This window comes from Stegostoma tigrinum, chromosome 17, assembly GCF_030684315.1.
Source record: "Stegostoma tigrinum isolate sSteTig4 chromosome 17, sSteTig4.hap1, whole genome shotgun sequence".
Lineage (NCBI taxonomy): Eukaryota > Metazoa > Chordata > Chondrichthyes > Orectolobiformes > Stegostomatidae > Stegostoma > Stegostoma tigrinum.
Genome location: NC_081370.1, coordinates 18,116,795 through 18,143,045, shown reverse-complemented (window position 1 = coordinate 18,143,045; position 26,251 = coordinate 18,116,795). Strand labels below are relative to the sequence as shown.

General features: G+C 42.0%; 2 protein-coding genes across 8 annotated transcripts in view; one reads left to right on the top strand and one right to left on the bottom strand.

The window, feature by feature from the left end:
• LOC125459289 (guanine nucleotide exchange factor for Rab-3A-like) overlaps window positions 1-6,704 on the bottom strand; it is a 61,077-nt gene extending 54,373 nt beyond the window's left edge. For all 6 annotated transcript variants that reach the window (XM_048545561.2, XM_048545564.2, XM_048545562.2 and 3 more), the window contains exon 1: window positions 6,258-6,704. In XM_048545561.2, the coding sequence (XP_048401518.1) occupies window positions 6,258-6,430 (173 nt within the window). In that variant the 5' untranslated portion in view covers window positions 6,431-6,704. The remainder of the gene's footprint in view (window positions 1-6,257) is intronic.
• A 10,738-nt stretch (window positions 6,705-17,442) lies between these two features.
• Window positions 17,443-26,251, top strand: part of LOC125459241 (bestrophin-2-like) — a 70,159-nt gene continuing 61,350 nt past the window's right edge. For both annotated transcript variants that reach the window (XM_048545420.2, XM_048545421.2), the window contains exons 1-2: window positions 17,443-17,540; window positions 19,760-19,919. In XM_048545420.2, the coding sequence (XP_048401377.1) occupies window positions 19,768-19,919 (152 nt within the window). In that variant the 5' untranslated portion in view covers window positions 17,443-17,540; window positions 19,760-19,767. The remainder of the gene's footprint in view (window positions 17,541-19,759; window positions 19,920-26,251) is intronic.

The following is a 26,251-nucleotide window of genomic DNA, read 5'->3' as shown; positions in this document are numbered from 1 at the left end:
TCAAAAACAAACTGGATCGCTCTGGAGTGAACGTCAATAACTCCTCCCAGCCAGCAGTGTCTTACTGACCACACCTCCAGAGAATCTAATCCAGTTTCCTCACATTGTCAACCTTAATATCAACACTCATACTACTGACTGTATCACTACTGGTATTACTTCAGTTACACTATACTTCACAATGTTGAATTAGTCATAATTCTTTACAATAAAGGCTTTGAAACTTCATTTGTCCATTGAATCACTTGCGTGGTGCTGAACTACACAGAGCAACAAAGTACTAGGTTTTATCCACTGTTGGTATTCAGTATTCTGATCTTAGCGGTCAAAGCAATACACTCAGCTTTGGAGCTTTAAGCTGACATAAGAGTTAGATATATGTACTGCTTCTTCAATCATTCCTGCAAGAAAGTGAATCCCTGAGGGCTCCCAAAGCCGAGATTCCCCAGAGATTAATTAATTGTTGTATTCAATTCACACAACCCACATTTGCAAACTACTAGGAGACAATATCATCACTTCTGAAGCGGAAGGGGAAAAATTAATCAGGGCACAGTGCAGTTGTGGGGAGACTGACCAACAGACTACTGCAAATGGGAGTAAATATGGTTGAACAACTCAAAAAAATGTAGTAAACTTGTAGATAGTTTATGAATAAGTTATATTTTTGAAATTAAAAAATGTACATGCATCATAGGCAGGTTCAATTTTCAAAGGCCTCACATATTTTTCAAAGGGCAATGTGGATAATGATTGGCAGAGGATCCCAAACTGACTGCTTTCCTTTCCTGCCCAGGTGTTGAAAGTCAATTGTAGAATCTCTGCCAGTGAAATTAACTAAGCCAGATGAATGGATGACGGATGATGAATTGAATTTTTATTCTGTGGTGCAGTTAATTCACTAAACCATCAAGAGTGCTCTCCTTTCAGTTGCTAACCATAAGAGAGACACCCATTCTGGGCAGAGAAGTTAAGGGAACCTGACAAAAGTGTGATAAGGAATTTTGTTGAAAGAATTTGAACAAACTTAGTCAGCACACGCAGACTTACAACATCACCCAAACATCTGCTAGAGTCACCGAGTTCAGTGGTACAATTCTAGGTCATGATAAACAAGGTAATTATTATAAGTTACAAAGCTGGAATATCCGATAATGTACCCACACCTAAAACTGAAGCAAGATTAATCCCTCCTACTGTAGTGTAGGAATAACATAGTGAGCAGTTTTTAAGATCTTTGTTCACACAGAGCAGTAATGCCTCAAAATGAGGCATTGTCAGAACAAAATAAAATATAAAATACTTCAGCTATGGGGAAAGGTTGGAAAAACCTAAATGATAAAAGATTGTAAAAGACTATATAAAGAGAAGAACTATCTCTATATTAAGTGATGCAAAGAAATTGACATGTCACTATATAACTTCAAACTGATTAAAACTAAAAAGTGTGCATTTAAATTATGGAAGAACAATTTATAACAGACATTTTAAATCTAAATTTTCTGGTATATCCAAGATAGGAGCACATCACCACACAGACTGAAGGAGTTCATCCCTACGTAGACAGCAAAAGTTCAAGAATTCATGCTCTTTTCAAGGGCATTTAGGCATGGGCTTTAAAATCAGGCCTGGCAGTGAACAAATAAATACTCTAAACAGCAAAATACTGCAGATGCTGGAGATCTCATGCAAAAACATAAAGGCCTCGAGAAACATGGCGTGTAAGGCAACATCTGTGGAGGGAGAAATGGAGTTAACATTTCAAATCCAATATGGTTTGTCAAGGCCCTCACTACTTTTATTTTTCTTATTTATTTCGGTTTGGGACTGTGAGTTGTGCTTAAGAGTTGAACTTTGAATAGCAGCCTATTTTAAAGCAGAGAACAAAAAAATTTGTTGTCGGGAACTGGCTTTGAAGATAAACAATTTAATTTCTGTTTTAAGGACACAGTAGAAGAATCAGCACCAAGTTGTTACTATGCATTAGGCCTGACAGCTGGTTGGATGTTGAATTCATTGATCAAAGAGGACTGGCTCAAATAAACCAAACACAGAAATGTTGATTGGAAAGAGAAAAAACAGCTCTGACTCAGTTTTGGCAGGAGAGTGATCTTGGAAGCTTCCGCAGACTGCTGTTGATTTTGCTCTTTCTTTCTGGTTTTCTATTGAGTTGTTGAATGTTTGGAGAAAAAAGTCCAGGTCTATAGGAAATGGGTGAATGCTTTTGGTAGTCTGCTGAAGCTGTTTGCTTTGACTGGTGATTTTGGAATTCAAGCAATACAAACAGTTCTATTTGCCTGTGAACAAACCATTGGCTAAGGATTTAATGAAGGCCTGGGCTTCACTTGAATACTGCGGTGGGACTCAGGCAAAAATTTCAGCATCAAAGCGGAATGGTACATTGAAATAGCAAGTGGCCAGAGATCAAAGTCATGTGTACAAACCAGGCAGAGATGTTTTGTGAAGCAGTCACCTAGTCTGGGTTCAGTCTCGCCCAGTAGAAAGGAACAGAGGTAGCAGAGACAGTTGTTTAGGATACAACAGGATAGAGTCATAGAGACCCCACATTGTGGAAGCAAGCCATTTGGCCCATTGAGTTCCATATCGACCCTTCAACGAGCATCCCACCCAGACTCACACCCCCACCCTATCTCTGTAATTATTGCTTAAATTTACCAAGTAAAATGTGTTACATAAATTGGCTAAAAGATCGATGCAGAGATTAAAGGTTTGCATGGATAAATGATCTTATAAAGATGAAAGTAAGATGTCATTGCTGGCTTGGTTTGCTTGAAGATTCTTTTCAGAAGGAAAAAGGATTGACAACATGATGGCAAAATTCAGTACTTATGATGGTTTCTAGAGTTGAATAGTTTAAGGTTTCTCCCACAAGTAAACAGAACAGAACAGATTCTGAGAGAAAAAGGAAGGAATCTTTACTTCACTTTAAGGGTAGTGTGCACTGTGTCCTTAGGTAGGGTGGTTCAGTGCAATAGCTTAGTTTGCCTTTTTCCATCTCTCTATTGAGAATCTGCGTTCTCTTAAATGATGTCTCATCTTGGAGTTCTGAAAATGTGGTGTCTCACAGCCTATCTTATCACAACCAAAACAAATGACTGCTATATTAACAATGATAAGTCATTGTATGACAATGTGAAGTTGATAAGGATAAAATTCCCAGTGTGTATCCCTCTCGGAGGACTGATTGGGTTGTCCAGGGTTAATCAAATTCTAAATGTGTCCCTTTGTGACTGATGCTGAGATAACATATCAGTCTGTCTGTTTTCATTGGCTGTATCAACAAGGGCAGTTATGTGACTTCTGGAATCACATTGAAGGATTCTGTGTGAATTTTTCAGATTATCCTTCTTTATAAAATATATATTAAAGTTACACAGTCATGATACTTGCCCAAGAGTACACTGATAATAATGGTTGCTGTGCCACTAATATTGCCCCTCATCGGAATTGAGATAACACCGACTAGGGATCAAAATTAAACCCACTTGATCAACATAGCTCAATATCACATCAGTAATTCCCTCCAATTAAATGATCACTGGGAAACTGTAACAGCAGTGAAAGTACAGGAATAAAAAAATTCTAATGACAGTAAAAGTTATCAAATTCACAGCATTTAGAATGTGCCCATTATCAGATTACTTTTCTCCTCAAAGTTAATCTTTGATGATCTTATGTTTGCTTAGACTTTACACTTCATAGTAATACTTAGAGCACAAATGACTCTGAATAAGGTTTCTATTTGCAAGGGAACAGATTAGGATATCTGAAAAGAACTTGCAGTCCATTGTATATGTTTATATTGGTTGCAGGCCAAAGCTCAGTGAATGACAGAGAGTTAACCCATTTGTTTGAATAAGGACAACACAGCATTGGCCAAGGTGAACTTGGGGCTATTTGCCTATTGTGAAGAGCAACTATTAAACCTCAATTTATATAGATATACTTTTTGAATCTTTTCTCCTCATCCAGCAATAAAGTTCAGAATCCAGGCAACAGGTTTCAACCCTCCTTTCATCCTTTGGAAAGCCACAAAACTATATTGCCTACAGTTCAGATTACCACCACATGCAACACTGAGGGCGCATTTCCCTAAATAATCAACTGAGTGAACATTGTACATTACATTCCACTGCTCCAGCCACTCAGAGCACATGGCACATTTTGTCTAATGTATAATTCAGCCAGAAACCTCCTCAAACTACAGTTTATTGCAAGTGTTTTAAGCTTTAGGTTGCTTTAGATATTCTTTTACAGTACGAAGTATGCTACCACATGAAACGGTGAGGCAATTAGTGTAGATACATTTAAAGGAAAGCTAGATAAGTATAAGAGTAGAGAGAAATAAAAAGGGTATAGGACAGCTGAATTGGGTTGGGAAAGAGGCTTGTGTAGAACATAAACACTGGCAAAAGATTTGTGCCGCTGAATGGCCAGTTGCTGAATTGAAAGATTTTACATAGTTCTAGATATAAAATATCTAGTATATCTTACTTTACCTCACAGGAAATAACACTTAATGAGTCTTTGCTCAACGAATCTATTTCTTCTCTAGCTGTGCAAGTTTGTACCTATTTCTATTGAAATATACCAAACCATGTTAATCTTCTCAAAACTCGCCAAACCATGTTAAATTTCTTAGTGGTGCAGTGAGTTGGAAAATGGCATTGTATCTCTGTGAGTTGGAGTCAGGCCCCCAACAATTGTTGTCTCCAAGATTTATATAATAAATAAGCAAGGACATTCTCAGTTCAGCGCTAAGAGGGAATATGATCTACTTAAATATGCTGTGTACAAAATTACCAATTTTACTCATCAAGGCTCATAATAGAATGAGTGTCATCCCTGATGTAAAGGGTTTATAGCTGTATCATCCAGTGCGACAACATCACTCCACACCTTCACCACACACACACTCCCCCACCCCGTCGAGTCAGGTAGACCACAAGAAGAATGAGCATTTATTTTAAAGATTATTCCAAAGATGAAGCAATTAAGATTGTCCTTGGGTAAAAAGTGATTCTCTCTATAGGTAGTGGCATTACTTCCACATGAGGGTTTTCTCGTACAGACAATGATATTGTGAGGACTCCACCTATGTCACAGTTGGGGCATCAAGAAGGAAGTCCCAGGTAGTATTCTGAGTCCCAGACTTGGTTAAAGTTTACAGTAAGAAGCATTAGAATCAGACATTTCCTCCATAACTGCTTTATCTGCATTAGGAAGGATATCTAGCCTTAATAATTCTCTAGTTACATACTCTGTTGCCAACATATAGCACTGATAATCTTTAGATAGAGTACTCTGGTACTGTTAAATGTTATTTTCTTCTGTCTCACTATTTCTAATGTGGGAACACCTTGCTGTTGCTTGACTGTGCTGTGTGGCTGCCATCTTCTGTGGAGCCAGGTTCCTCTTGTAAATGTTCTAGACTATCCTGGTGTGAAACTGAACACTGATTTTCTGCAGAAATCCCATTGCCTCCTTTTCTTGATGCATATGGAATACCTCCCATTTAGTTGACAATATATATGATATAGAATGTCTTTGCTTGTCTGTGTTGAGGCATTCTGTGGTGCTATGCTACACATTAGTGTAAATAAGTTGCTCACTTACAGCATTATCTGTCACCTGCTGACTCTGTCATTTCTAGTCGCAGTGAATATCCTAGAGTTTGTATAGGATCAGTGGCATATGCAATTTTCCACACTGCAGATCAAAAGCAGTTGTCGAATCTTCACATGTAAAATGATAATATAATTTATTTAGTCTTTCCTTCAACACTGCCTTCTGTTTCAATGACTTGTCCTGCATTATTTCCCACAGTGAAACTACAAATTCCTGTGTGGCTCAGGTGTTTTATTTATTTATGTATTCCTCTTCCTCAAGCATTTGAAAAACAAACTTCTCCACATCTCTAATTGATTAAAAAATCTTCCTGCAGTGCTCAGGCTTCCTTCAACATTATCTCAATCTTCTCAACAGAGACGTCGTGGCCAGATTAAAAGTGGGCTTTGAACTGATTATTGTTCCATTTGTATTTCAGAAGCCACTCTGTGTAATTTTGTTGCCACACAGTTTGGTGACTTAGGACTGTGGAATGTCCCCGCATTACTTTGACTGACAGTATTGATCAGACTCTGGTCTGAAAACACGACAGTGCATAAGAAGCAATTATACTTTATACCCCCTCCCCAAATCTCCCCGCTCTGTGTTTATTTCACAATATTTCCTACCTGTCAATGGTTGACTGCTCTTCACTGTTTAGCATTGTGCAAGATTCCAGAAACTTTGTACCATCCGGACAGGGCTGTGTACACCTGCTGAGAGGTCCTGCAGGAATGTGAGGGGCAGAGGTGGTGCAATCCCCTTGAACTGTTTCTCCTGTCATCGCCAAGTCCAGATTCATTCTCTGGAAATTGAAATCAGCTGCATTTACCTCATAACCCTGTTTATGAGACCTCCCAGAGTGTGAACTCCTCTTGATCCCGGCTCCATCTTGCAGTCCCTAACTCTGTTTCCTTGTTTTGGCTTCCCGCATAATAAGGCAATGGAAAATTTGCACAGCAAAAACAAACTTGGAAACGTTTTTGGAAGTGAGTTGGTTGGTCGTAACTAATAACAGACACAAGCACCTCATACTCTCAGTCCTCAGCTGCAGCTTTTTACTGACGTAAGGACACACCGAGAGACGCTTTGACCCTTGGCCAGTCAGACACAGGCTGTAATAAGAACCAGCTTCATTTGTTATTGCCCCGTAATAATTAACTCCAGGCGACAAAAGCTAAGCAATGAAATACTCTCAGGAAAGACTGAAAGAAAAGAGATAAATAAGCTTCAAGTCTACAGCCAATCTTAAATCCAGAGATTTATTAATGCAGGGATGCCATGGCCTAGTAGTATTACCATTAGACTATTAATCCAAAAACTCAGCTAATATTTGAATCCCGTCATGGCAGATGGTGGAGTTTAAATTCAATAAAAATATCAGAAATTAAGAATCTACAGATGGCCATTAGATGATTGTTGATTGGTGGGAAAATCCATCTGGCTCACAAAGTCCTTCAGGGAAGGAAACCGCCATCCTCACCCAGCCAGGCCTACATGTAACTCCAGATCCATAACAAAGCGGTTAACTCTCAACTGCCTTGTGGGCATTTAGGGATGGGCAATGTTGCCCTTTTACCCCAGCAAAATATCGGCAATCACAAAGTTTGAGAGACTAGTTCTAGCAAGCTGAATAAGTAAGTCAGTTATAGTTGAGGAGGGAGAGATGAAGACAGAAAAGCAGAAAGTGTTTCCACTCCTGGTCCCAGCTCCCAGAATTGTAAGCCCCTGGTGGTCTGCAGGTTCATGCAAGTCACTGTTAATGCAGTATCAGAGACTGAATTACATCACTGGAATTTAAACTTTTGATAATTAAGATCCCTAGCTACCTTAAGAAGATGATCTCAATGCTCTCAAAAGCCGAGGAGTGAAAATGCTGAGGGATTTCAGTGCATAAGACCATAATTTAAACTTCTCCCCCAGAAGTTGATCCATTCCTCAATGAGTTAAAATTTTCGCCGGGCCAGACAAAGTTTATGATGAGTTAATTGATCTTTGTTCGAACTGCTAAACTCACAGAACAGGATTGCAAGAACATTGCCACCTCACTGAATCTCTGTCTCAAATATCAAAACATCGTTTGACAATGATGATGTTCATGGTTCATCACACCATAACTAAGGGCTAAACTGAGCAGCTTTGGAAAAAAAGCAGAGTAAAACAGCATATCTGGTTTTGTTTGCTAGGATGATTTAGTTGGTTTGATGAGACTAGCAACAAAAAACACATATTCGTAGAGTACCTTTAACACTATCAACCATCCTAGGATGCTTATCAGAACATAATTAAACAAATATGATATCAAGCTACACAAGGAGATATTGGTATGATCACAAAAGTATGTCATTTTCAAGGAGATTTTTAAATGTATTATAATTCCAACTGATAAAAATACTGGACAAGTCAGATCCTGAAATGAAGCCTGGTTTGATGGATCATATATGAGATCACAAGGTGCAGACCTGGTTGAATACAGCGGGCCAAGCAGCATCAGAGGAGCAAGAAGGCTGATTTTTCGGGCCTAGACCCTTCAGAAATGTGGGAGGGGGAGAGAGTTCTGAAATAAATGGGGAGACAGGAGGAGGCGGATAGAAGATGGATAGAGGAGAAGACAGGTGGAGAGGAGACAGACAGGTCAAAGAGGCGGGGATGGAGCCAGTAGAGGTGAGTGTAGATGGGGATGTAAAGAGGAGATAGGTCAGCCCAGGGAGGGTGGACAAGTCAAGGGGGCAGAATGAGGTTAGTTGGTAGAGATGGGGTTGGGGCTTGGGGTGGGAGGACGGGATAGGTGGGAGGAAGGACAGGTTAAGGAGGTAGGGACGGGCTGGGCTGGTTTTGGGATGTGGTAGGGGGAGAGGAGATTTTGAAGCTTGTGAAGTCCACATTGATACCATTGGGCTGCAGGGCTCCCAAGCAGAATTTGAGTTGCTGTTCCTGCACCCTTCAGGTAGCATCGTTGTGGCAGTGCAGGAGGCCCAGGATGGACATGTCGTCTAAGGAATCGGAGGGCAAGTTGAAATGGTTCACGACTGGGAGGTGCAGTTGCTTCGTGCGAAATGAACGTAGGTGTTCTGCAAAGCAGTCCCAAAGCCTCAGCTTGGTTTCCCCGGTGTAGAGAAGGCCACAACGGGAACAGCGGATGCAGTATACCACGTTAGCAGATGTGCAGGTGAACATCTGGTGGATGTGGAAAGTCTTCATGGGGCCTGGGATGGGGGTGAGGGGGGAGGTGTGGGGGGCAGGTGTAGCACTTCCTGTGGTTGCGGGGAAATGTGCCGAGTGTGGTAGGGCTGGAGGGGAGTGTGGAGCGGACAAGGGAGTCCAGGAGAGAGTGGTCCCTCCGGAAAGCACATAAGGGTGGGGAGGGACAAATGTCTTTAGTGGTGGGGTCGGATTGCAGATGGCGAAAGTGTCGGAGGATGATGCTTTGGATCTGGAGGTTAGTGGGGTGGTAAATGAGGATGAGGGGGTTTCTGTTTTGGTTGTTATTGAGGGGAGGAGGTGTGAAGGATGAGTTGCGGAAAATGCCGGAGACAAGGTTGAGGGCGTTCTGGACCACCGTGGAGGGGAAGTTGTGGTCCTTGAAAAATGAGGACATCTGAGATGTATGGGAGTGGAATGCCTCATCCTGGGAGCAGAGGCAGCGGAGCTGAAGGAATTGGGAATAGGGGATAGCATTTTTGCAGGAAGGTGAGTGGGAGGAGATGTATTCTAGGTGCTGTGGGAGTCGGTGGGCTTGAAATGGTTATCAGTTTCCAGGTGGTTACCAGAGATGGAGACAAAGAGGTCCAGGAAGGAGAGAGAGGTACCAGAGATGGTCCACGTGAACTTAAGGTTGAGGTGGAAGGTGTTGGTGAAGTGGATGAACTGTTCGAGCTCCTCGTGGGAGCACAAGGCAGCGCCGATACAGTCATCGATGCCACAGAGGAAGAGGTGGACTTTAGGGCCAGTATAGGTGCGAAAGAGGGATTGTTTCATGTAACCTACAAAGAGGCAGGCATAGTTTGGGCCCATGCGGGTAACCATGGCCACCCCCTTTGTCTATAGGAAATGGGAGGAATTAAAAGAGAAGTTGTTGAGGGTGAGGATGAGCTCGGCCAAGTGGATGAGGGTGTCAGTGGGCGGGGACTGGTCGGCCTGCAGGACAGGAAGAAGTGGACAGCCGTTAGACCATCTGTATGGGGAATGCAGGTGTTTAGGGACTGGACGTCCATGTAATGATGAGGTGTTGGGGACCAGAGAATCGAAAGTTCTGGAGGAGGTGGAGGGATCATGTGGTTAATTTTGAAGTTGGTTATTGTGGTTAGTTGCTGAAACATATTCACAAGAGGCTGTAGATTTTCTCTGATAAGAAAATAAAAGTTTATCACACAAAATAACAATGTGTATGTACAAAGTTAGAAAAATCTTAATAAAACAAATTTTCAACCTATTTGCCATCATTATCTACTTCAGAGACTCAATCCCAGAGAAACATCACTTCAATTTCAGCTATTTTAAATATAAAAACAGAAAGTACTGGATAAACTCAGCAGGTTTGGCAGCATCCATGGAAAGAGAAATAAAGTTAACATTTTGAGTGCAATCTGACTCTTCTTTGGAATCCAGCTTTCTGAAATCTTTACTTAGCTGGCTTTCCCCCATGTCTTTTGCTTAATCTATAGTGGCAATCTTACAATCTTTTTGCCAATCTGTACATTTCACAATTCTTATGGCCTTAAATTTTCTCAGTTCTAACAATTTGAAGATTTCTATCCAAACTCTCCTTGCTTGGAAGCCCCACAAACTCGAGACTGCCTCTGCTGATGATAGTTCCCCTGCACTGACTTGATTTGTTTTATACGTCATGGTATGAGGCCAGCGCTTACTGCCCATCCCTGTCTGCCCAGAGGGCAATGAAACGTCAACCCACATTGCTGTGTGTCTGGGGAGTCACATGTGGCCCAGGCCAGGTCAGAATGATAGTTGCCTTCCCTAAAGGACATTAAAGGGAACCAGATGGGTTTTCCCAACAATCAACTGTGGATTCATGGTCATCTGCAGACTCCTAATTCCAAATTTTTATTGAATTCACAATCCACCATCTGCCATGGTGGGATTCAAGGGTCCCCAGAACATTTAATTGGGTCTCTGGATTAGCAGTCATATGATAATACCGCCAAGCCATTATCTCAATTCTCCTGTTCTACCTTCGAAAGTGAACTCCGGGTTCTTCTGAACTAAAACTCTGAACTATCTGCTCTTAAGTCAAAACAAAACTAATTTTCTGAATGTGTTTCCTCCGCCTTTCATAAAACCAACAGTATAAATATTTTACCCAACAGTACTACAATGGTTCTCCCAGTCATTTGACTAAAATTACATTCTTTCTTGTAAACAATTGAGGTCACTGCCCAAATGACCTTCAGACCTGTTTAAAAAGAATTGATGCTCCAGCGATCAGAATTGAATGAGTGCAAATATATTGTTGCAGTGAGAGTTGCAGTGTTAAAGAAGATTCCGAAGAAAGTGAAAGGGGATGCCACAGCTTTGAAAACATCTTAAAATCAATTGCCTGGCTATGAGGCAGCATATATCAGCGAGCACAGAGGTGATAGTCAAATGCATTATGTTTTAGAGTTTTGATAATCTCAAAATTAAGCTATGTACAATGTGGGAGGTCATGGAATACACATGAATGAGAGTCCCAGCAGGAGATAATCTGAGAAAAGAACAACATTTGGTGAGGTTAGGAAGATGGAGATAAGCAGTCTTAGTGTTGGCATAGACATGTAGTCAGAAACTCAGCTCAGGGTTAAATATGAAAGCAAGGTTGTGAACAGACTAGTTTATTCTGAGACTGTTGCCAGGGAGAGGGATAGAGTCAAGAGTTAGCATAAGAACCCTGACTTTTTTTTCATTTTTATGTCTGCAGAAACTGTGCACTGCAAGAATAAAGAACTGTTTTTCAAAACAGGAATTGATCAAAATGGCTACATAATTTCACAGCAAGGAACTCTTTTTTGTGTGGCTGTCGGTTCCAGCAATATGCAGATGATCAGGAACCAAGGGGTTGTTTGCAAGTGAAGCTAATTAGTTCTCAGCTAACTGAGCAGGTTGGAACTGAGATGCAGAAATGGACTGAAAGAGAAATGCAAAGAATTGTTATTTTTCTTCCCAGAAGAAGCTGCCTGTTCTCTGCAGTTAAAAACTTAGTTTAAACTTGAAGAAAACCAATTACTTTTCCTGCAGCAGTTGCTTGAGCTGTGACTTTTAAATTGATAAATCAGAGACATTTTCCAAATGATTCAGACAGTTTGCATTTATTATGAAACTTTCAGAGAAAGACATCTGAACAGCAATGGACTTGGCTCGTTGAGGGAGGATTATTTCAATATTAAAATCAAGAAGCAAAGACAACTGAAGTGACTTTCAAGTTCTTCTCTACCTCTACCAATAATCTATTTTCCCTGTTTGTTTGTGCGTCTATATATTTTTGTTTGTTTTTCATGTGTGTGTGTGAGAGTGAGAAATGGAGAGTTTATAAGGGGGTTAGAATTTTAGCTGGTCATGTTTTATGCCAATGATTTAAATTTGTTTATTTGTAACTATAGCCCAATTACTTAAAATAAACAATAATTCTTGTTTGGTACAGAAACTTGGTTGACGCTTTCTATCAACATTAGTCTTCAAGGTAGGTAAATTGGGGTGCTGTATATACCTTTACAAAAAAACTAACATTTGGTAACACTTTGGGAACAGCAGGGTTCAATATCTGGCATGCTACTCCAGCAAGTCTTAACACTAGAGAATGGAATTTGGGGCGGGGTCCAAAAACATTGGATAGAATCTCACAATTTTTTTTGAGTAAGTCTCAATTTCATCAGGTTTCATGGAGATTTTCTCTACACAGAGCCTCTTGAGTTTTCCAAACTCACCTCATAAACTACCCATCCTGCCTCTTTCATCCAACACTAGCCTGATTCTCCCACTGGCTATAGGCATTGCCTGGAATTTAGAGATTGGCCCAAAATACCTGGTCCAGTGCCATCTTTAAAAGGCTGTTGTAGACCCAAACAAGTATTGTCAGTGTGGAACTGCCCTGCATGGTACATGACATTTGCCTCTGAAATCAGAGAGAAGTGGGATTTGGTACCTTGCTTTGTGGGCTGACACCTGGAGGTCCTGCTGGATGAGGTGGTGCTGAGAAAGGTAATCCCCCAGGCAAATGAGGCCACAACACCAGACCCTGCCAGCCTGGTCAGTGCAGTGTGTTCCATGTGGTGGAACACACAACAGAGTAGGAAGAAGGTTAATGATGTTTTCCTTCCCATCAGGGTGAGTGCCACACTCATGTTTCGGCCATCCCGCGCTCACTCTATCTGTGCTTCTGAACACACCTACTGCCAAGTCTCATGCTCTACCCCTCTCGCCATTACATGTAACATCTTCTCTCATTTGCTCTCACCCACACAATCTCGACACTGCTAACCCTGCACTGCCTACTCACACAGGACACCTCATCACATTTCTCTCATCTGCTGCAGCACTAACATTTGTAAAATCCATCTTAATCTCTCTTAATATAATGCTTTCTCTTGTTTGAGGAATGAAATAACCCACAATAGAGTAGGAAGAGATAAGGCAGGGGGTGGGGTGCCTGCTATCCTGGTCCTCACCAGCTATCAAGAGGATCCTGAGCCTGACTGCCCCAAGCTGCTGACTGACCAGGCCCAAGCCTTTTGATTGGTATTGGAAGCTGCCCTTGAATTGCTGCGCCAAGCATCCCGGACTGAAAGGTTTCTTCCTTGGACCTGACTGAGGGCAGCTGACAGCCACGACAAGCTTCCTGGCTTTGTGACTGCGCTGAGTAGCACAGCAAATTGCAAGGCAAGACAGAAGTACCTTGAGTCTGCTATCTCTGGCAAATGCAGCAAAACACTAAATAGCAAAGCAAGGTAAGGCAGGGATGGCTGACGGTGCGTGAGTGAGTGATTGAGAGAGCAAGCAGGAACAAAGCAAATGAGCAGCCAGGTCCAACCCATAAGCTGGGTGCCTGTCCCTACACACATTGCCCTTTGCAGCAGTATTGCAGTGATAACTCCCAGTAAAACAGCGTGGTTCAAGTGGATTGGAAATATGCCACAATGATGTGAGCAGATTGTCAAGTGTCTGAGGCCAATGATTATGGACAAGCAGTGTACCTGGTCACTGCCACGGAGCATATGAGATGGTACATGCAGATGCCAGTGCTGTGTATCCAAGATGGAAGTCCAGAGGTGGAGCTAAAGTCACCAGGCCCCCACTTAGATGTCGGCAATTTACAGCAGCCAGTTTTCTCGAGGCAGATGGGAGGACAGGAAGCTGCATGTTAATGAAGCGAGATACGTTGTTAATGAAGCTGACTACAAGCATTAATCCCTGTTAATAGGCAACTCACAATTAGAGTCAAAGAGATGTACTGCACAAAAACAGACCCTTCAGCCCAATTCATCCATGCCAACCAGATATCCTAAATAAATCCAGACCCATTGCCAGCATTTGGCCCATATCCCTCTAAACCCTTCCTATTCATATACCCATCCAGATGCCATGTAAATGATGTAATTGTACCAGCCTCCACCAATTCCTCTGGCAGTTCATTCCATATACACACCACCCTCTACATGAAAAAGTTTCCCCTTAGGTCCTTTTCAAATCTTTTCCCACTCACCCAAAACCTATGGCCTTTAGTTTTGGAGTACCCCATCCTAAAGAAAAAGACCTTGCTTCTTTACCTTTTCCATACCCCTCATGATTTTATAAACCTCTACCTCACCTCTCAGCCTCCGATGCTTGAGGGGAGATAGCCCCAGCCTATTCAGCCTCTAACCCTGACAATATCCTTGTATATCTTTTCTGAACCTTTTTAAGTTTCATAACATCCTTCCTATGGCTGGGAGACCAGAATTGAGCGCAGTATTCCAAAAGTGGCTCAACCAATGTCCTGTATAGCTGCAACATGACATCCCAATTCCTATATGCAGTGCACTGACCAATAAAGGCAAGCACATCAAATGCCTTTTCCATTATCCTGTTTACTTGGGACTCTACTTCCACAGATAAAATGAACCTACACTCCAAGATCTCTTTGTTCAACAAGGCTCCCAAGGACATTAAGTGTAGAAGTCCTGCCCTGACTTGCCTTTCCAAAACGCAGCACCTCTCGTTTGTCTAAATTAAACACAATCTGCAATTCCTCAGTCCATTTACCCAACCAATCAAGATCCCATTGTACTCTGAGGTAACATTCTTTGCTGTCCTCTACACCTCCAATTTTGATGTCATTCGCAAACTTACTAACCATACCTTCTGTGTTCACGTCAAAATCATTTATGTAAAAGATAAAAAGTGATGGACCCAGCACCGATCCTTTTGGCACACCGGCGGTCACAGGCCTCCAGTCTGAAAAGCAACCCTCCACTAACACCCTCTGTCTTCTTCCTTTGAGCCAGTTCTATATCCAAATGGCTAGTTCTCCCTGTTTTCCATGTGATCTAACCTCACTAACCAGTCAACCATGAGGAACCTTGGTGAAAACCTTACTGAAGTCCATAAAGATCATGTCCACTGCTTTGCCCTCATCAATCCTCTTTGTCACTTCTTCAAAAAACTCAATCAAGTTAGAGAGACACAATTTCTGACACACAAAACCATGTTGACTATCCCTAATCAGTCCTTGTCTTTCCAAATAGATGTAAATCCTGTCTGTCAGGATTCTCTCCAACAGCTGGCCCACTACTGATGTCAGGCTCACTGGTCTACAGTTCCCTGGCTTTTCCTTACTCCCTTTCATAAATAGTGGCAACATGTTAGCCAACCTCCAGTCTTCCGACACCTTACCTGTGGCCATCAACGATACAAATATCTCATCACTGGATATTTCATGCAATTCTTCCCGATTTCTTGTTATAGCCCACAACATTTAGACTTCTACAAGATTGTGCCCAATGGCTTCAGTCCTCCCAATATTAGAATGGAGTCAATTTCTGCTCATCCAGTCCTGTTACGACAAGGCCTCAGATAAGATTCTCCAAGTTCCAGACAGGGTACACAAATTGTCAAGCTCCCATTCTTTATTCTCTCTACTACTCGCCAAAAGTTAAACTACAAAGGATCCTCTTGATCATGGATACATTCCACTCTGACCAAATGAACTTGTTTTAAAAGGTGCTAATTTAACCGGGCTTTCTTGAATTAACAAAAGAGTGAATTTATTATTTACAAAGCACAAGAAGAAATAATAATTCAGCACACCTATATGCAGATTAGAAGTAAGAAGTGAATCCTCTCAATGAGAGTGGTGATGGTGGTAGATTTAAAGGTGAGAAGGACTAAACCTGAAAGGAAAAAAACATGGAAGTTAGAAGGGTAACTTGGGTGACCAACATTTTAGTGCAAGGGATGATGCTGTAATAGAGAAAATGCTACATTTACAATGCTTTTCATCAACATTTAAAAGGTTGGATTAACAATACTGAACAACAGTTCTGTCAAAGGCAAAGCCCAAACTGCTAACACATTTTGTTTTCTCTTTTACAGGCTGAGCAGCCTGCTGTGTAAGTCCAATATCTTCCTTTGCTCTCTGAGTAATAACAAAATAAGTTATTAGAAATTTTTGAGCTGCCAAATTAAGGCCTGCTTAAAGAAATAATCCAAGTTAAGGCCTACAATCTCCATGGATACAATAACAGCTGATGTTTGCAGTTTGTTTCTTTAATGTGTGAGACCTTACTCCATCCACCCAGCTCCATTCTGGAAATGCAGCACTACAGTTCAAAAGAAAAGTTATGTTTTTGTTTGGAAAAATATCTGAGCAAGTGGTGATTACTGAACCTGCCTTTGAATGAACTAAATAAAAACCGAAAGAACTGTGGATGCTGTAAATCAGGAACAAAAACAGGAGTTGCTGGAAAAGCTCAGCAGATCTGGCAGCATCAGTGAAGGAAATGGCAGAGTTAACATTTCAGGACCAGTGACCCTTCCACCAGAGTTCCGAGGAAAGATCACTCAACCCAAAATGTTAATTCTGGTATTTTCGTCACAAATGCTGCCAGGCCTGATGAGTTTTTTCCAGCAACTTCTGTTTTTGTCCTTTTAATGAACTGTTGGACTGATTTGGCTTCTTACCCACTGAGAGTACCTGGATTACTCTAAAGAGAGTAAACAGACAAAATCCTCCTTCTTTCTCAGAATGAACTATGACTCCAAAATGAGCACCAAGACAAATCAAGGGCAGATTTAGAAGAAAGTAGAGAACAATGTGTTGTTTGGGGCTACGACAGGGGTGCTTTCTGAGAAGTTTAGCTCAGTTGGTTCATGATAGGAGGGAAGCAATAGAAGTGAGACCTAGCAGCAAATGGATAAGCCATTGGTTGCCATTATCTTCCAATTAAGTCTGTACCCTTAGGCTTAAGGGAATGGAAATGATGTCCATACTGGGTACAAGAGATGAATGGTTTTAACTAGAATTGGATCATCAAAGGTGGTGGAGAGGCAGAAAAACTGTCATAACAGAGGACTAAAAGCTAAATATTTGGAATTTTAAGTGTGCAAAATATGCAAAGATTTATGTTTTTACAGTCCTAAACTTTAATGGTGAAATATTAGTTTGGTCTTTTACGGTTTACACGCTTTACCACTTAAAGTTGTGAAATAGCAATAAAAACCAAACAGAATGTTATAAAAAGAGATTAACACAAGAACAAAGCCACGCTGTAAATCTGCAGATTAGCTGATCAAATGACCACCACTACTTGAAAGGGTTTTCAAATTCCATTCACTTTTCTTTCGCCATATTACCATGCGCACATGAGAAAAACAGCCTTCTGGAACCTTCTGAGAGTCAGAACATGAACAGAAAGAAAACGGAGAGCCTACAGCCCTAACCTACAGTGAGTATCTTTGTATAGCGATATCTAATTGTGTTAAAACTAATCAATACTAGAAGTATCTTCGTTCATGGTCTGTCTAAATAGCAAATCTGAGTGACTTTGGAATCTTCTAAGTACAGTATATGTGAAGAAAGATATTCTATATCTGTGCTTTATCCTAAAATTGCAATGATTTATCTCAATTTTGAACGGTCAGTGATTTGTGTCAGCTGGAGTAGTAATTCTGCTTTCAGAAATCCAAGCCAGAAGAAAGAAGAACAGCCTTACTAGAAGCAAATTATCCCAAAAAGGCAAAAATTCATCAGCATGTTACCAAATGAAACATTCAAGGATCGTGTGGATCAGAATCTGTTCCAGGCTTGTTTAAATATGCACCCATTTAGTACCGTGTTACATTCTGACAGTCTTGCTATGTTACAATCTGACTTCATTTACTGTCACTGTTGACATAGTCTTCTTCTATTAGTCTGATATTGTTACATTTCTGCTCTGTTACGGTTTTATATTCCTCATGCTACTTACAATCCATCTGTTATTGTATGATGTTCTGATTTGTCACAGACATTGCACTTGATATTTTTACTGCACAACACCATTTTATAATTGCTTAGGCAATACTACAATTTAATATTTTCCTAGAATTCAAACACATACATGATACTTTTCAAACTAAGCTACCAGGGCACCACCATCTGCAATCTAAATCCATCTATCCACAGAAACATTTCATTCATGTTGAACAGAAAACCTGCATTTATAGCAGGCCTTTATGAACTCAAGATGTCCCAAAGAATGACATAGCCCAAGAAACATTGTGTGAAGTATAATCACTGCCGTAATGTAGAAAAATTGTCAGGCAGCTTCTGCACAGCATTTCCTACAAACAGCAATATGTTGACTTTAAGTATCAATTTGAAGATGCGAGATGCCCGGTGACACTGAGATCTCACAGTCTGCCTCAAGAAAATGGGAGCTTTAATGGTCCACTGGATAGGTGGGGCTTTGGTTTAAACTCTCAAAGCAGCTGTGTTTCCACGCTCATCACTGATGTGAATGGTAAAAGTTGTAATTTTGAAACATGCCAAGCTGAATACTCAGTCAGTTTAGAGTTAGCTGATATCAGATTGGGTGCTCACAAGTGCACTGTTCAATACCTTGTGCTTATGTAAAAAACAATCAGAATTTCATGCATTCATTGACTGCTGCTTGCATACATGTGGGAATTTCAAGCAAGCACAAAATTAGGCCTCCCTCATGACTGAATGATACTTCCAAAAAGTGACGCAGTCAATACTTAATCATGGCCAAATGCATCCCAAAATGAGTCAATAACTTCAGACCACAGAGTCATACAGCACAGAAACAGAAACTTCAACTTCCAAGCAGTCCATACCAACAATAATCCCCAAACTAAACCATCTGCCTGCACTTGGCCCATATCCATCCAAACATTTTTCATTCATATACTTACCCAAATATTTTTTAAGCTTTGTAACTGTACCCACATCCACCACTTCCTCTGGGAGTTCATTCCACACACAAACCATGCTCTGTGTAAACAAGTTGCCCCTCCTTTTAAATCTCTCCTCCCACTTTAAAATATGCCTCCCAGTTTTGAACTCCTCCACCACAGGGAAAAAACACCTGCCATTCACCTTATCTATACCCTTTATGATTTTATAGACCTCTAAAAGGTCCTCCAAAGATCCAGTGAAAAGAGTCCCATCCATTCTAGCCTCTCCTTATTACTCAAATGCTCCATTCCTGACAACATCCTGGTAAATCCTTTCTGACCCCTCTCCAGCTTAATAATATCCTTCCTATAACAGGGTGACCAGAACTGAACATAGTCCTCCAGAAGAGGCCTCACCAATGTCCTATAAATCCTCAACATGACACCCCAACTGCAATATTTAAAGGCTTGAGCAATCAAAGCAATTGTGCCAAATGCTTGCTTAACCAGCCTGTCTATCTATGATAAAAATATCAAAGAATCAAGACCTGAACCCCTCAGTCTCTTTGTTCTACTTCATTGCCCAACTTCATTAATTGTATAAGTCCTGCCCTTGTTTGTTTTACCAAAATGCGATACCTGACATTTATCCAAATTAAACTCCATCTACCCATTGACACAATCGATGAAGAGGAGAGAGAAAGTGGTGGCGAAGAAAATGTTTAAAAGTGTGCTGCAACATTTGAAGTTATGTTTCTCCTTCCAGACTGTGCTATGACTGTAACCTACACAAGCCGAGTGGCTAATGCTCGTCTATGTGGCTTTTCCAAGTTGCTGCTCCAGTGGAAGGGGAGCATATACAAACTATTATACAAGGAGTTCCTCATCTTTATGCTGCTTTATCTGACTCTCAGCTGCATCTACAGGTAAGAACAGCCTCTCAGAAAGAGGAAGAACAGGGTTTGATGCATGTGGGATGCAGTGACAGCAGGTCATGCCAGTGATTTTCCACATTTTGTGTAGATCTTTCTACACTATTTTCCTCTGCCCACTCTTTTTTTGTTTACTTGTCCCACTTCTTTGCTCCTTCTAATCTTCCCTTTTGTTTCAATCACTGATACAAACAGCAGCAGCAAAACATTTATCTGACACCTTACCACCTGTCTCAGTACTTCACATTGTAATTAGTTACTTTGAAGCACAGTTACTGTCCTTCTTACAAGCTAACAAACCACCTGTCTAGGACACAAGGCCTCAAAACAGCATGTTGGTGTTGGTTGGTGAGGATTACTGTCTAAGTCACCCTTCTGCTCTTCGAGAAATGACATTAAAGAATCTTTAATGAGTGTAGACAGCCACATCCGTTGATTGTCATGAAGGACAGTAACTATGACAAGGCAACAGACACACACACACACACACGCACACGCACACACACACACACACACACACACACACACACACACACACACACACACACACACGTGCACATGCACACCATACACAGTTGTTTCTATGTTGTAAGTGCAAGCTTAAGCTTTGCCACAAACATCCCTGAAGAACTATAGGAGATGGTGGAGGTGGAGGGGTTAATGATTGATATTAAATTGATGGCCTGTTCAATCAGGCTGAAATCTAGATTCATCCAATGCATAAATGCAAATCACGACTGATTAAGTGTATTACGTTCTACAGGAGAACATCGGAAGCCTTCTGGGGCTAGATTTCATTTGGTCTTTACCATGTCGCTGACATGTATCAACTAAAGGAAACCTAACCCACCATGACAGCATTTTTATCAGCTGCACCACAACATTTATACCACAGCACCAGAAATTTTCCATTAGCAGATAATAATAAGCAGTTAGTAAGAGGTGGGCTAGGCCTATTTGGGATAAAGATGGTGTCACATGCTTAGAAGCACAAGACAAGGTTAGAATACATAATGAATATTTCATATCAGCATTGACTGGTGAAGGGGATAAGACAGAATAGCATTAGAATCAGAGGCAGAAAATGTAAGATCATAAAACATAGGAGTAGAAATTAAACCATTCCACCCATCGAGTCTATTCCGCCATTCAATCATGGCTGATAAATTTCTCAAACCCATTCTCGTGCTTTTCTCCATAACCCTTGATCCCCTTGATAATCGAGAACTTATCTATCTCTGTCTTAATTATACTCAATGACCTGGCCTCCACAGTCTTCTGTGGCATTGAATTCCAAAGATTCACCACTCTCTGACTGAAGAGATATCCCTCATCTCCATTCTGAAGGGTTTTCCCTTTACTCTCAGGATGTGCCCTTGGGTCCTAGCCTCGCCTGCTAATAGAACCATCTGTCCAGGCCATTCAGTATTCTGTAAGTTTCTATTAGGTCCTTCCTCATTCTCCTAAGCTCTATCGAGAATAGGCCCAGAGTCCTCAAACATTCTTCATATGTTAAGCCTTTCATTCCTGGGATCATTCTCGTGAACTTCCTCTGGACCCGCTCAAGGGTCAGTACATCCTTCCTGAAATATGGGGCCCAAAACTGCATGCAACACTCAAAATGTGGTCTGACCAGATCCTTATAAAGCCTCAGAAGTACATCCCTGCTTTTATTTTCTAAGTCATCTTGAAATAAATGCCAACACTGTCTTTGCCTTCCTATTAAACTTGCAAGTTTGCCTTAAGAGGATCCTGGACAAGGACCTCCCAAGTTCCTATGCAGTTCAGATTTCCGAATTCTACCTTGCTTCTAACACCATGGGCCCTTATTTGACTTAGCAGTGTCCTGTGCAGCATCTTGTCAAAGGCCTTCTGGAAGTCCAAGTAGATTTAACGTTTTTGTAAAGATTTGTAGCTCAGGTTGTGGGTGAGGTTGTTGTCTTGCTCGCTGAGCTGGCCAGTTCTCATTCAGACATTTCATCATCATGCTGAGGTGGCACATTGGCTCAGTGGTTAACACTACTGCCTCACAGCGCCGGGAACCCAGGTTCAATTCCATCCTCGGGCGACTCTCTGTGTGGTGTTTGCACATTCTCCCCTCTGCGTGAGCTTCCTCCAGATGCTCTGGTTTCCTCCCACAGTCTAAAGATGTGCAGGCTAAGTGGATTGGCCATGCTAAATTGCCTGTTGTGTTCAGGGATGTGTGGGTTATAGGTGAATGGGTTTGGGTGGGTGCTCTGAGGGTCGGTGTGGACCTGTTGGGCCAAAGGGCCTGTTTCCACACTGTAGGGATTCTATGATGATGCTAGGTAACATCATCAGTGAGGCCTCTGATGAAGCAATGTTGTTCTGCTCTGTTTGGAGTTTATTCTGACAAGCCCGTTATGGTGAGCAGTATCATTTCTGGGTTTGTATATCAGGTCCAATTCTATATGTTTGTTGATTGCATTATTGGTCAAGTACCATGCTTCAAGGAATTCCTGAGCCTGTCTATGTTTGGCTACTATGGTTACGTTGCCTCAGTTAAACTGATGGCTTTCATTGTCCAAGCGTACTGATATTAAGGAAAGTTCATCATGCTGTTTTGCTGCTAGCCGATGTTCTGATGGCTAGTTTCCTTCTTGTCTGTCCAATGTAATGTTTGTGGCAGTCATTGCATGATATTTTGTAAACTATTTTGGTTCTGCATGTTGTGGGAATGCGGTCTTTAATCCTTGTGAGTGTTTGTTATTGTGTGCCACCATGATTCCTAGTGGTCATAAGGGTCTTGTTGTCAGTTCTGATATGTTTTTTATGTAGGGCAGTGTGACCAGTGTGTCAGGGCATACTGTGTCCTCTTGTTGTTTGTCTATTTAGTATGCACCAGTAGATGAATTTGCAGGGATATAGTGAAGATTTTGTATAGGTGCTCTTCCTCTTTCCTGCATCGTTCTGGTGTGTTGCAGTGAATGGTGGCACGTTTAAATGGTGTCTTAATATAGCTTTGTTTGTGGACATTGGGGTGGTTGCTGTGGAAGTTGAGGATTTGGTCAATATGGGTGGCCTTCCCGTATACTGAGGTTTGGAACTCCCTGTTGCTCATACATTCAACTCTGACATCCAGAAACAGAAGCTGACTGTTGTTTTCTACTTTTCTTGTGAATTAAATCCCAGTGAATACATTGTTTACGAGGTGGTGGATCTCTTCCAGTTTCGTGCATTTAACGATGACAAATATGTCATCCACGTACTGGATCCACAGTTTAGGTTAAATAAGGAAGTGTGCAGTATATTCTAATCTTTGCATGACCACCTCTGTGATAAGTCCTGAGATGGGTGACCCCATGGCTCTGCCTTTGATCTATTTTACACTTGACTATTAAAGACGAAGTGTGTGGTGAGGCACAGGCCTAGTAATTTTGACTGCATTGGCATTGCTGATGGAGCTGCTCATCCTCGTTGCGGCTTCCTCTAGTAATGCGGCCACTGCTTCTTTGGCTAGTGGGATGTCGACTGATGTGAATAAAGCTGTGATGTCAAAGGATGCCATAATCTCATCGCCACTGATTTTTATGTTCTTGGGGGTATTGAGGAATTCTTGGGTTGAGTGGATGGAATGGAGTTATCCATCTACTAGGTGTTTCAGTCTCTGTTGTAGGTCCTTGGCCAGTTTGTGTGAAGGTGTGCCCAGTAGGGAAAAATGGGTCTGAGGGGGATGTCTGGGATGTGTACTTTAGGGAGTCCATAGAAATGAGATTGGGGCGGTGGGGTGGTGTTTGTGCTTTCTGGTTTCATTCTCATGTACTCCGTCTTGGTTATCTGTCCTGCATTCTCTAATCTCTTCAGTGTTTGGGTGATCCTATTTCCTACCTACTGTCTTGGGTCTATCGCCACCTGTTGGTAAGTGTCTGTATGTGCGAGCAGTGCCTGTGCTTTCTCAGTGTAGGAGAGAGATAATGGGAACTGCAGATGCTGGAGATTCCAAGATAATAAAATGTGAGGCTGGATGAACACAGCAGGCCAAGCAGCATCTCAGGAGCACAAAAGCTGACGTTTCGGGCCTAGACCCTTCATCAGAGAGGGGGATGGGGGGAGGGAACTGGAATAAATAGGGAGAGAGGGGGAGACGGACCGAAGATGGAGAGTAAAGAAGATAGATGGAGAGAGTGTAGGTGGGGAGGTAGGGAGGGGATAGGTCAGTCCAGGGAAGACGGACAGGTCAAGGAGGTGGGATGAGGTTAGTAGGTAGCTGGGGGTGCGGCTTGGGTTGGGAGGAAGGGATGGGTGAGAGGAAGAACCGGTTAGGGAGGCAGAGACAGGTTGGACTGGTTTTGGGATGCAGTGGGTGGGGGGGAAGAGCTGGGCTGGTTGTGTGGTGCAGTGGGGGGAGGGGATGAACTGGGCTGGTTTAGGCTCCTGCACTGCCACAATGATGCCACCCGAAGGTTGCAGGAACAGCAACTCATATTCCGCCTGGGAACCCTGCAGCCATATGGTATCAATGTGGACTTCACCAGTTTCAAAATCTCCCCTTCCCCTACTGCATCCCTAAACCAGCCCAGTTCATCCCCTCCCCCCACTGCACCACACAACCAGCCCAGCTCTTCCCCCCCACCCACTGCATCCCAAAACCAGTCCAACCTGTCTCTGCCTCCCTAACCGGTTCTTCCTCTCACCCATCCCTTCCTCCCAACCCAAGCCGCACCCCCAGCTACCTACTAACCTCATCCCACCTCCTTGACCTGTCCGTCTTCCCTGGACTGACCTATCCCCTCCCTACCTCCCCACCTACACTCTCTCCACCTATCTTCTTTACTCTCCATCTTCGGTCCGCCTCCCCTTCTCTCCCTATTTATTCCAGTTCCCTCCCCCCATCCCCCTCTCTGATGAAGGGTCTAGGCCCGAAACGTCAGCTTTTGTGCTCCTGAGATGCTGCTTGGCCTGCTGTGTTCATCCAGCCTCACATTTTATTATCTTTCTCAGTGTAGTCTGGTTTGTTCATAATGATGGTCAAGTGTCCTTTGTCTACTGGTAGTATTATTATGTTCTTGCCTTTTTTTAGTTTTTCTAGTGCTTTTCTCTCTGATATTTTCAGGGTGTCCCATTTGTTCCTTTGGCTTAGTGTGGACGTTACAGTTTGTCAGATGTCTTGTTGTGTTTTGTCCATGAGTCTGTTATCTTTTAATGTAGTTTTCAGGCAGCCATGAAGTCTGTTCCATTCACATCTTTGTGGTTATAGTTCTGTCCGCATAATAGGATGATGCTACTAATGATGTTATCAAGCATGGTGACGAAACATCTGAATGAAAACCAGCTCGGTGAGCAAGTCCACAACCTCAGTCCAAGTAGATAAACATCCATTGGCTCTCTTTTGTCTAACCCGCTCATTACCTCCTCAAAGAATTCTAACAGATTTGTCAAGCATGACCTCCCCTCGATGAAACCATGCTGACTTTGCCCTATTTTACCAGGCACTTTCAAGTATTCAGAAATCTCATCCTTCACAATGGACTCCAAAATCTTACTAAGGACCAAGGTTAAGCTCTAATTTCCTGTCTTTTGCTTTATTCCTTTCTTACACACAAGTGATTTTCCTGCTCTCTAGTACTCTCCCTGACTCTAGCAATTCCTGAAAGGTCACCACTAACTCCTCCACTATCTCTTCAGCTGTCTCTTTCAGAACTCTAGGGTGTAGTCCATCTGGTCCTGGCAATTTATCTACCTTCCAACCTTTCAGTTTATCTACCTTCTTCTCCTTGGTAATGGCCATACTCACCTCATGCTTTACCAAATCTCTTGAAATTTTGGGAATTTCCTCATGTCTTCCACTATGAAGACAGACATACAAAGAAGTTCTTCAATTCCTTAGCCATTTCTTTGCTCCCCATTGCTACTTCTCCAGTGTCATTTTCCAGCTGCCCAATGTCTATCTTTGCCTCTCTTTTGCCCTTTATGTATCCAAAGAAACTCAAGAAACTTTTATATTACTGACTAGCTTACCCTCATATTTAATCTCCTCCATCCATGTTTCTTTTTGCTATCCACCATTGCTATTCACCAATTCTGGCTTTTGTGTCTGAAAATGTCTGCATCTGGTTTGTGTCCAAGATTTGGGAGAATGGGAAATTGCACATCAATGAGATGAGAGGATGTGACCAGACGGATGATGGGAACCTGGAACTCACTGCCCGAAAGGGTGGTAAGGCAGAAACCCTCATAACATTTAAGAAGTATTTAGATGTACATTTGGAATGCCAAAGCATACAAGGCCATAGGCTCAGTGCTGGAAAATGGGATTACAATAATTAGGTGGTTGTTTTCAATGGCACAGACCTAATGAGCCAAAA